Source organism: Scylla paramamosain, chromosome 40, assembly GCF_035594125.1.
Source record: "Scylla paramamosain isolate STU-SP2022 chromosome 40, ASM3559412v1, whole genome shotgun sequence".
Classification (NCBI taxonomy): domain Eukaryota; kingdom Metazoa; phylum Arthropoda; class Malacostraca; order Decapoda; family Portunidae; genus Scylla; species Scylla paramamosain.
Window position 1 is genome coordinate 1,167,501 of NC_087190.1, and position 12,500 is coordinate 1,180,000.

The window sequence follows — 12,500 nt, forward strand, 5'->3', positions numbered from 1 at the left end:
AATAATAGTAGTAGTAGTAGTAGTAGTAGTAGTAGTAGTAGTAGTAGTAGTAGTAGTAGTAGTAGCAGCAGTAGTAGTAGGATAGTATTTGATAGCAGTAGTAGTAGCAGCAGCAGCAGCAGCAGCAGCAGCAGCAGCAGCAGCAGCAGCAGCAGCAGCAGCAGTAGTAGTAGTAGTAGTAGTAGTAGTAGTAGTAGTAGTAGTAGTAGTAACAGTAACAGTAACAGTAACAGTAACAGTATCAGTAGCAGTAGCAGCAGCAGCAGTAGCAGTAATAGTAGTAGTAGCAGTAGTAGGTGGTGGTGGTGGTGGTTTGGCCGCGAAGACTGAAACATGGAAGGCTGCCAGACTGCACATCAAATTTTAGGAGATTCTGTTTGAATATTTCAATAGAAGCAGGTGTACATTCGGGAGATGTATGCATCTAAACATTACTTCTCTATTTACGATTATATTACGTAAGGCTGCCAGACGACGAAATGTATAAAAGAAAAGAGAAAAATTACCAGGATTCACTAAGCAAAAGTGGACTCTGAAATGGATATAGCCTGGGCAATACGAAAGTAGCGTTTGGTTACCACGTATCATGTGCGTGAGGAAACACTGGGAGATGAAAGTTACTCTGGTGATGAAAGCGGAAATTATACACCACGAGGTAGCCACCAGAGACATCCGCGTATGACCCGTGTTCTCAAACTCTACTCTCAACGCGACAGTTTTCAAATGCCGCAGAGATGATTAACCAGTTTTTCAAGACTGTTTCTCCTGTTAACAATACAGAAACCTTGTTAATTTGTCATCAGAACGGTAAAATCACCCTTAAAATAAACTCTGTAATTTCAACTGGAGCCTTGTGAAAGCAATGGATCTTCGGCGCACAAGCGTTTCAGAAAATGATTAAGTGTGTGTGTGTGTGTATGTGTATTGGTTAGCACGCTCGGCTCACAACCAAGAAGGCACGGGTTCGAATCCCGGGCGCGGCGAGGCAAATGGGCGAACCTCTTAATGTGTAGCCCCTGTTCACCTAGCTGCAAGTAGGTACGGGATGTAACCCAAGGGGTTGTGACCTCGTTGTCCCGGTGTGTGGTGTGTAAGCGGTCTCAGTCCTACCCAAAGATCGGTCACTATGAGCTCTTTCCGTAGGGTAACGGCTGGCTGGATGACGTGCAGACGACCGTAGGTGAATCACACACACACACACACACACACACACACACACACTATTCATATTAGATAACACGTTCTCATAATCATAACATATTTAATCAGTCTTAAACAAACAAGTAAAAATACCAACTTAGCTTCATTCCTCAAGTAAAAAAGGTTACCATGAAAGTTTGCCATTAATAAAATTTGTGTTAGCTACATCATATACTAATATTATGTAAACAAAAGAAAAAAAATTATAGGAAAAACTCGCAAAAACAAAGCTAATAAAATATACTCCCTAAAAAGTTTTTATCAAGTAGAAAAGAAATTTCAAATACGTAAGTTAGTTTTGCTTATAGATATTTCACACAATGCAAGACTGCAAATTGGACTAATATTTATGAAAAGTGCAAAACCAGAGTAGCGAAAACTCTAAAAATAAATAAGTGAAAATAAGTAAGGAAGGAATGGTTGATGAATGGAAGGAAGGAAAGAAGGAAATAACCAAATAAATCAAGAAAGAAAAAAAGAAAAAGAAAGAAAAAAGTTACATAATATTCCCATTACACAAGAAACTGACATTTCTGAAAACTGCAAAACAAAACCGCAAGAACTCCCTTCCAAGACGTTTTCTCTTTCCCGCGAAACATTCAATAACTAAAATAAACTAAGGAACTAAATAGATAACTTACTAACAAAATATATAGATACAATTAATCTGACAGCCTTTCTATAACAGAAAACAGACCAAAAACTCTGAAACAAAAGCACAAAACGAAACGGCGGAAGGAAAGTTAGATCGAGACACTCCCAAAAGTTTCCCTCCATCCCACGAAAAGACGTCACACTCACACTCACGACATTGGCAACACTGCTCTCTCTCTCTCTCTCTCTCTCTCTCTCTCTCTCTCTCTCTCAAAACCCGACCTGCTACTACCTCTCCCTCTCCCTCCCTCTCTCCCTCTCTCTTTCTCTCCCCGAACACATGAGCCAACACCCTGTCACTCCCTCCTCCCTCTCCCTTCCTCTCTCTCTCTCCCTCCCTCACAACTTGCCGCCCTCCCACCCTCCCACTCGTCTCACAACTTCCTCCTCCTCCTTAATTCCCTCCACCCACCTCTCTCTCTCCCACCCTAGTCCTTCCTTCCTCCGTCTTTCTCTCCTCCATTGTCAAGAAAGAAAGAAAAAGAGACAGAGAAAAGGAGATACATACAGATGTTTTATAGTTTTTTTTCTTCTTTTTTTCTCTCTTTCTGCTTCTCTTTAATAATAAATTGCATAGCTGGTATAGAGAGGGGGAAGGAGGAGGAGGAAAAGGAAGAGAAGTAGCAGTAGTAGCAGCAGCAGCAGTAGTAGTAGTAATAGTGCTGGTGGTAGTAGTAGTAGTAGTAGTAGTACAAGAACAAGTTTATTTTGGGATGGCTTGGAATACAACAACAACAACAACAACAACAAATCTATTCAGGATCGCTCGGAAGAGAACAGACAATATATATCATCACGGTACCGTAAGAGAAGATCTGATGAGAGTATTGAAGCTACCTAAGGGATACAACAAGGGTGACGTGAACAAGATCCTCAGGGGAATCACTGTACGTCAAGAAATAACGGCAAGGTTCATAAGGTTAAATTGAAAATGGAGAAGAAAAGAAAACGGTTCTCAAATGTGGCGGTAGATGACTGAAATAGACTATCTCATCAGTTGTCGTAGTAGTAGTAGTAGTAGTAGTAGTAGTAGTAAATAACTGCAATAAACTCAGTTATCGGATAAATAATAAAGTATCAATACGGAGTTTTAAGACATGACAAAAATTAGTATACAAAAATAAATTATGTACAGAGATGACAAGCGAACGAAGATAGTTATTATTATATACGGACTGCCACGTGTAAGCTTAATATTGGCTTTTGCACCACCCCTTGTGTTCTGATGTTCTTGTGCGTGTTCCAGTGTTCTTAAGTATGTTCCAGTGTTCTTATTGGTGTTTTTATATATGTTCCAGTGTTCTTTTTATTAGTAGGGAGATTAGAAGTGTTGTTAAGGTGGAGTGGAATAGACGCAAAGTGGAGAGAAATGGGAGGATGATGATGATGGTGATGATATACTTAACACACACACACACACACACACACACATAACGGTACATACACTTGTGGTTACCGCCCACCGACCACCTACTTACGCACGCCTACTTATTAACACAACTATATTTCTCTGCTGTAGTAGTAGAAGTAGTAGTAGTAGTAGTAGTAGTAGTATGAACAACAACAACAACAACAACAACAACAATAAAATAGCAGTAGTAGTAATAGCAACAACAGTAGTAGTAGCAGCAACAGCAGTAGTAGCAGCAGTAACTTTAAAACAGAAGTACAGTGCCTACCTATCCACTTACCAGCGCATCAGCCTATCCACCTCCCTCCCTCTCATCCACCTCCCTCCCTTTCCTCTCCTATCAAAACTTCGCGACAATGAAGACAACCATAACGGTACAGAGAAACGAGTAAAAAAAAAAAAAAAAAAAAAAAACAGCGGTCTTTCTTATCTAGACCAGCAGATGCTTCAAGCCAAAAAGATAACACACACACACACACACACACACACACACACACACACACACACACACACAACAAAGGAATGGAACAAAGCTGAAGTAACAAAGAGTAATAGAATTTTAGTTTATTACTTGTGCAGAAGAGATAGGAAGGTTAAAGATACTACCATCACCACCTCCTCCTCCTCCTCCTCTCCTCCGTGTTGTGTGTTATTATGGGGAATTAATACAGAACAAATACAAATGAATACAAAAGAAGAACAAACAGCAGCAGATAATGTTGGGAGGGTGTTCGTGTTGAGAGAGAGAGAGAGAGAGAGAGAGAGAGAGAGAGAGAGAGAGAGAGAGAGAGAGAGAGAGAGAGAGAGAGAGAGAACTGACCGCAAACACACACACATACACACACACACACACACACACACAGAGAGAGAGAGAGAGAGAGAGAGAGAGAGAGAGAGAGAGAGAGAGAGAGAGAGAGAGAGAGAGAGAGAGAGAGAGAGAGAGAGAGAGAGAGGTGTTTCCTACGTGACTGGATAGAGGAAAAAATGAGAGAGAGAGAGAGAGAGAGAGAGAGAGAGAGAGAGAGAGAGAGAGAGAGAGAGAGAGAGAGTAACCGGAGGAAGACACCGTGGGAGGGAGGAGAGGAGGGAGATAGGGAAGGAGAGGGTAGGATTAAAAGGGAGAGGGGAGGAAGAGAAGGGAAGGGAAGGGAAGGCAGGGAGGGGAGGGAAGAGGAGGGTACTTCTTCTGTTCCTGCCGCTCCCTGCCACCCACATCCCTCCCTCCCTCCCTCCCTCCTTCCCCTATTTCCCGCACACACACACACACACACACACACACACACACTACAGTATTGTAATGAAGTATCAGCAATAACGGTGTATCAGAGGAGGAAGAGGAGAAAGAACTAGAGAAAGATCGTGGTAGTAGTTGTAGTAGTAGTAGTAGTAGTAGTAGTAGTAGTAGTAGTAGTTTGAGGTTTTTAAATGTATGCCGTCGATAGAAAAGATTTGTAGTTAATTTTTTGTTAGTGTGATTCTCTCTCTCTCTCTCTCTCTCTCTCTCTCTCTCTCTCTCTCTCTCTCTCTCTCTCTCTCTCTCTCTGATTGGAGCTTATGACTACAAGTGACCAATTTATTAAGGACTGCCACCACCACCACCACCACCACCACTACCAGCACTACTACCACCACCACCACTATTACCACCACCACCACAACTACCATTACCACTTCACTTCATCTACTCTTCTTATCTTCATTAACAACAAGATCTACAACAATCTAACTACCACTATCACTTCCTTCACTACCACTACTACCACTGAATGTTATTACTACCGCTACCACTACTATTACCACACCTGTCTCTCTCTGGTATGATAGAAAAATAAAATTAAGGAAAATGACACGCAGTAATCAGAAGGTAGTAATGATATAATAGAAACTTAACACATAATTATATCACAAGAATGAGGGACTTTTAAAAGTGTCTTTCACTACGAAGCGACTCTGTTGTATTTCATTACTGGCCTGAAAGAGTCTCTAATTGATTACCTTGACTTTCTACACTCCTACAAGTTCATCGTCAAAGTATCAGCACACAAAACCAAAAAACTGATGGAGTCACTAAACTTCGCAGCAAAAATTTACCTTGACAACCTAAAGATTCGTAAGTTTGAGTAGATTCACCAGTAATGGGTCTGTATTCTCACCGCGATTATTTTCAAAAACCACATTAGATAATCAGGTTCTCATGACTGTCTATCTTGTTCATAATGTACAAATCTTGTTAATCTGTCACTAGAACCTTGAAAACACCCTTAAAAACCAGTGTCCCTTCAACTATATGGTCCCTGATCTGGCAACACTGATTCACATGACACGGCCGTTCGTTTAATCATTCAACGGCCATCGCGGTGCCTCGATGAGGCACACAAGGTTACAATTTGCTAAGCAGCCACGCTCATTCCTATTCTGTTTACGTTTAGTGGTCCGCCGACTTGTATGTGCTGTTCCCCACACTGTTCCTACACCATACAGTACAGTACTAACAAGCAAACAGGAGGAGAACGGTCAGCTTGTCACACATTCAGGCAGGCAGAGGGAGAAACAGGAAGTTTTGAGTCCCCGCTGTAAAAGAAACATCACAGAACATGGCAGCTTAGGGTCACTATAGGTTTTACAAACCATCAAGTTTAAGAAACTGAATAATTCAAGATATTGACCAACTATCGTATTCTCAAAGACGCCTGTTTGATAGTATCGTCATCAACAGTAGCATTGTATCTGCTTGTAACAGCTTCATTACAAGCACACTGCCACGCCAAGCATCTCCATATCTCCCAATAAACAAGAACTGCAGTGCATTACACCTTACTTTGTCTCTATACAAAAACAGATCTTTTCTAGCCAGACTATACCAAGCAATATTTATTTCCTATCCCCAAAACACAGTAATGATTTAACATTAAAACTTTCAGCTTATTTTTGTATTATATTAATATTTCTTTAAATTTACTATATTAACTTATGTTTATTAATAAACAGAAACCACAAACAATTAGTTATAACTAATGTGTTTAAGGCTTGGTATTAAGTAAGGTAATTATATCATGTGCGGCACTCTGGTACCATAACGCTAACTGGCATACTAGTAACTAATCCATGCTTAGAAAATGTATTTGACAACATTATGACGCTGAATGGCTTGGAGCTGACGGGTTTTTAAATCTGTTTTTACGCTTTTAGTGACAAAGATTTCTACATTAGTAACGGGAGAAACACTTGAAAACCCGGTTGATTGTTTCTGACCATTGAAAATAACCATGGTGAGAGAGAAGAGCGTTTGATAATACAGTCCATTCACCATCTGTCCACTCCCGCACCTGAGGTAAAAACAGCCGCGCTGGACGATTTTAAAAGGATAACTATCTCAAACATGATGCTTACGTAGAGAGAAAGAGGATGCAAGTAGCAGTAGTGAAGCCACTTGGTCGGCCGAGAGAGAGAGAGTGTGAGAAGCAGTGGCAGGAAGCAGATAGCAAGATACAGGAAGGAATCAGGAAAAGGAAAACCAGTGGAGTAAAGATCGCTGGGAATATGAAGTTCTATGTGTGTGGATGGTGCATTCCCTCAGCAAGCCTTTGTAGGAACGGAGTGCATTAGGAGGAAGAAAAGAGAATGTGGGTATCTTTAGAATGGATATGGGCGACGGAAAAAAAAAAAAAAAAAAGCAGCACATAATGAGACAGTCAGACAGGACTCGGTGGTGACCACAGGATGAAAAGAACAAAATGAGGCTAGGATGTGTCAAAGTGAGAGGGTGAAATGTTAAGAAAATTAAAACCTCAGCAAAGAGATAAGTGAAGCAAATGTGGAAATAGTACTCGGTACGACTGAAACACGGATGAGGGGAGAGAATGGAGCTGGACTGGTACTCGAGGAAGCAAGCACCTGAGGAAAGGTGGTGGTGCATGGTAAGAATACTGGTGAAAGTAGAAGCAGGGATATATGCAGAGGAGATAGATGTGGGTGACTAAGATAACTGAAGACATAATAGCAGAGAAATGCGGATAGGTCTTGGTGTGAAAGTGGGGAATGATGTGTTAAGTGTGCCCCTGCATGCAGACGACCTGATGTTCCTCAGTAAACACCACCAGAAAGACATTAAACGCTGGTTTTTTTTTTTTTTTTTCATGAAATAACCCTACTCTACTAATTCTGAGAGTGTATATCTATTTTTGAACAAAAGTATGATGTTTAAATCGAGATATATACAATGAAGAGGTTAGTAGTGAAATAAACATGATTATTCTAAAATGTGGAAGTGCGAAGAAAAAAGAAAACAATTCCTGGTGACGGAAGGCTGTGTTCACCTTGTCTCGAGTGAGGCTGTGTTTGTTTACGTTGTGTCTGGAGACGCGGCGCTTTGAACAAGGTCACCGAGGGCTGGAGGATGCAGGCATTAGCTAACCTCAGAGGCAGGTCAGGCACACTCCTGAATTCATTATAAAGAGATGAGATCGCTCCCTGATTGTAAGAGGACAAACTGTGACGCTGAAAAGGGAATACAACTAGAGAAAGAGAGCTAGTAGTACTACCTTCGTTGTCCTCAGTAACGGAAAATAACAATAAAAGTTAGTGATTTCCAAACCATTGTTATGAACACAGCCGCTATTCGTGTAGACCTTGCTACTTTAACAACTGGCCTTGCTGAGCGGCTGCTGATAAAGAGCTGGACTTTCGGTCACGAGAGAGAGAGAGAGAGAGAGAGAGAGAGAGAGAGAGAGAGAGAGAGAGAGAGAGAGAGAGAGAGAGAGAGAGAGAGAGAGAGAGGCTGGCTTCGGACATATCTGTCCTGATAGTAACGATGCTGAGTAGTAACAAGGGACGTGTGAGTGACTGATAGTAACAGTGCCGAGTAGTGACAAGAGAAGTGTGTGTCTGACAATGACAGTATCGAGTAGTGGCAAGGGAGGTGTGTGTCTGACAGTGACAGTGCCGAGTAGTGACGAGGGAGGTGTGAGTGCCTGATAGAAACAGTGCCGGTAGTGACAAGGGAAGTGTGTGTCTAACAGTGACAGTGCCGAGTAGTGACGAGGGAAGTGTGAGTGCCTGATGGTGACAGTGCCGAGTAGTGACGAGGGAAGTGTGAGTGCCTGATGGTGACAGTGCTGAGTAATAACAAGGGAGGTGACAGTGCGGTGACTCCCTTAATCACGAAGCCGTTGTGCGTCACGGCTGGGAGCAGACCTCTCGGGTAAATGACACAGGCCAGTGAAGATTTTTAGCTTAATAATTCTTCTCCTTTTAGTAATTTTGTTATTTTATTTCCTGTGTGCAATGTTTAGAGAGAGAGAGAGAGAGAGAGAGAGAGAGAGAGAGAGAGAGAGAGAGAGAGAGAGAGAGAGTGTTGCACGAGACCAGAAGACTTTTATCGGTCTGTAAGGAGGGCATCTGCTCACCTATTGAAACTCTGTTGGAAATAGCAATTCTACCAGTACATCATTAACAGGAAAACAGCAATGGCAACTCGACTAATCATCTCTGCGGCCTTTGAAAGTAGTTCTTATGAGACTCCAAAGCTGTTTAGAATTAGATTCAAGCTTCGCGTTAGCATAATAAGCAAACTATTAGATAATACAGTCTGTGCCAACTCTTCTGCTCTCTGCACTCCCCACCTCTACTTTCCTCCCTCAATACTAAGAAGAATGACTATAAAGATACATGGGAAGAAAACTATATCTTACGAAAGAATACTGAAGTTTTTAAATCCACATTTCTGAGAGAGGGATAGGGAGGTTGAGAAGGGATCTGATAAAGGGATGAAACAGGTGACATAAGCCAAACCTTCAGGGTCAGTAATCAAGTCAGGACAAGGAATTAAAGCTTGGTAAAGTTAGATTTATAAGGGATCATAAGTAACTGGTTCTCAATTAAATACAGTGATAAATTATTGGATTCTTGTGTCAAATCATTAGGGAGCTTTAAAAGAACATTAGATAAATTAATAGAAGAGGATGATGTGTTAAAATAGATAGGTAGAAATGTTTTATACTGGGAATGCCACGGACAGAGCTGACGACTTCATGCAGCTTCCCTTATTTCTTGCGTTTTTATGCACTCCAGTGAAGAGAACGGCTGATGAGATGAATTCAAGGGGTAACTCAAGCAAAATTGTCCAATTCGAGCATTCCGCTGTGTGTGTGTGTGTGTGTGTGTGTGTGTGACGATATATGTATATAATTTGTTCATTCATTCGTTCATTCATTCATTCTTTCACTCATTCATTCATTCATTCACTCATTCATTCATTCATTCATTTATTCATTCATTTTCATATATTCATTAATTCTCTCTCTCTCTCTCTCTCTCTCTCTCTCTCTCTCTCTCTCTCTCTCTCTCTCTCTCTCTACCCGTAACAAAAAACGTGCTGCATTCCTGACAAACTAAATTATTCCCAACCACCTCCTCTCCTGTTGCTTGTAAAGAGATGACCTTGAGTGCCAGTTGTGGGCTAACTCACGCTCATTGGCACCCCCTGCACCCTCCTTCTACTTCCCTGGTACCCCCTGGCACACTTGGCACTCCTGACACTTCCCCTCCCTCCCTCGCTGCCTCCATGCCTGCCTGCCCGCCCGCCTGCCTGCCTGCCCCCGGAACTCCAGCGCAGCATAAAGCGAGTAATGTTCGCGTGTTTTTTTTCTAATGTCTTCACTGCACCGCTTCTGAAACTTGGGTGTGGTGGTGGTGGTGGTGGTGGTGGTGGTGGTAGCAGTGATAAAAAGAGAAAAGAGTACAACAACAACAACAAACTGCACACAGGTCTTAACTAACTGATTTTTTATCTTGTTTACGTTCATTTTCATTTGGGGAAGGACAGTTGTATTATGAATGAGTTACGTGAAAAATGTGCGATGATTCTTGTGCCGTACTGGAACACACATGTAGATAATAATAAACAAAATAGATACATAAACAGTAGCAGAAGCAGTAGTGTAGCGGGTCTGGCAGTCACACACACACACACACACACACACACACACACACACACAGGGCTTCACCTCCCTCGAGGATCAATCTTTTGTATCGCAGAAAGTAAAAAAAATAAACAAATAAAGTTAGTTTATCTGTTTATTTTAATATTTTACTTTTTTTTTTTGTAATTTCACTTTCTTCCTTATTATGTGTGTTGACTGTTATTAATAATATTGTTGTCTGTTGTTACTGAAGAACGTAAATTGTTGAACTTCTAAATGAAGTTCTATTACTACTACTGCTACAACAACTACTACTAATTGATATTATTATTATTATTATTATTATTATTATTAGTAGTAGTAGTAGTAGTAGTAGTAGTAGTAGTAGTAGTAGTAGTAACAACAGTAGCAGTAGTAGTGTGTGTGTGTGTGTGTGTGTGTGTGTGTTGTCCGAGCCACCTTCCTTCCGTGTATCATCCTGACAGCACACTGCGGTACTTCTCAGATACTGTGGAGTGTGGCCACCTAACATCAGTAAGCTAGCCGTCACCTGCCCGCCCTGGTCCCCAGCTATAGGTAAAGAGAGCCACACTCGTTTCATCAACTCCTCTCCTGTAACTGACAGTCTCCAGTCTCTCTCTCTTCGCCCTCATCAAATCTTCTCTAACTCACTGTTTTCGGCCTCTCTCTCTTTGTTCTCATGAACTTCTCTCCTCTAAATGACTGTCTTCAACCTCTCTCTTCGCTGTAATGTTGCATCTCTTGCTATCTTCTACGGCTACTTTCACACTAACCGCTCTTCTGATCCTCCTAACTGTATGCCTCCCCTCCTCCCGCTGCCTCGTTGCACAAGGCTTTCTACATTCTCTCACCCCTGTTCTGTCCACCTGCCTAATGCTATTAGGAGTCAACCAGTACTCTCAGTCTTTCATCCCTCTTACTGGTAAACTCTGGAACTCCCTGCCTGCTTCCGTATTTCCTCCTGCCTATGACTTACATGCTTTCTAGCGGGAGATTTCAACACACTTCATGTAATTTTGGATCTGCTTCCGAACTGTCTTCTTTATGGACTGGCATCTTCAGTGGGCTTCCTCTCTCCCCTATCTTTTTTCCTCCCTTGGCCAGATCCCCTCTTAAGCTCGTACATAAAAAAAGAAACTCTCAAACATTTCGGCGTCTCACCTACTCGTACATCACTCTTCACAAGCCGCATTGGAAGTTACTGTAGATTTTCAGGGTGTTTTCATGATTCCAATACCAGTTCAGTAAATGGGAAAAAGACACTCATGGGAACCCACCTACTAATCATCTCTGCGGCCCTTTTAAAATATTCCTTATGAGAGATGAGGCTAGACAAAATCAGGAACGAATACAACAGAGGCACAGTGAATGTAATACGTTTGTTTGGGGACGAAGCTAGAGGGACAAAGGTGAGGTGGTCTGGACATGTTAGTCAAGAGGAGAGATGAGTATGTGGGGAGGAGACTGGAGATGGATCCACCCACCAGGAGAAAGAGAGGAAGATCTGAGAGAAGGTTTATGGATGCAGTGAAAGACATGCGTGTGATGGGTGTGACTGAGGAAGGCGCAGAAGACTGAACGCATTGGAGAAGGTTGATCTGCTGTGACGATATTTATTTTAGAAGAGAGAACAGTGTTTCATAATACGAGCAACTGAATTTCACCATTTTACTGATGTGTTTATCCCTTGTAGACATTCAGCGCTGTATCTGTACAGACGCAGTGGAGAGGATAAGAGAATAATGTCTTGTCTCAGATGCGAAACTACTGAAGAGAATGTAACAGAGAATTGTGTGTTTTTAAAGAGTTGAAAGTGATTACTGGAAATATTATTGGTCTTCCTTGATGTGGTGAATTAGAATTTGTCATTTACTCATTCTAAAATTCTATAAATATATGCAAAGGAAATGCCAACACACACACACACACACACACACACACACACACACACACATAGATTTTACATCCCCTTCACAAACCATATTAAACAGCCTTATATTACTCTCTCTCTCTCTCTCTCTCTCTCTCTCTCTCTCTCTCTCTCTCTCTCTCCGTAGAACCTTCTTAACAAACACACACACACTCACCAACGCTACGGGAGTGTCGTGGACGACGGGCCGTCTGCGGCAGGAAGGCGCGGGTCTCGGCGCTGGCAGGGGCGTCATTGTCGTAGTCGTGATGGGCGTGGGCGTGCGCAGGAGGGGGTTTGCTCGGCGACAGGAACACGAAGTCGTTGTGAGAGGAGGTGGCGCCACCCTGCACGCTGGGGGGGCGCCGTGCTCTGCTGGAGGAGG

The 12,500-nt window shown here is 42.1% G+C and overlaps 1 protein-coding gene across 4 annotated transcripts in view; it reads right to left on the minus strand.

Annotated features, from left to right (window-relative positions):
* Positions 1-12,500, minus strand: part of LOC135092669 (neuronal membrane glycoprotein M6-a-like) — a 36,005-nt gene that overhangs the window by 18,824 nt on the left and 4,681 nt on the right. For 3 of the 4 annotated variants that reach the window (XM_063991275.1, XM_063991276.1, XM_063991274.1), the window contains one exon: positions 12,294-12,500. This exon is cut by the window's right edge. The exons of the other annotated variant lie outside the window; for it this stretch is intronic. In XM_063991275.1, the coding sequence (XP_063847345.1) occupies positions 12,294-12,500 (207 nt within the window). The remainder of the gene's footprint in view (positions 1-12,293) is intronic. 4 annotated transcript variants of the gene reach the window in all.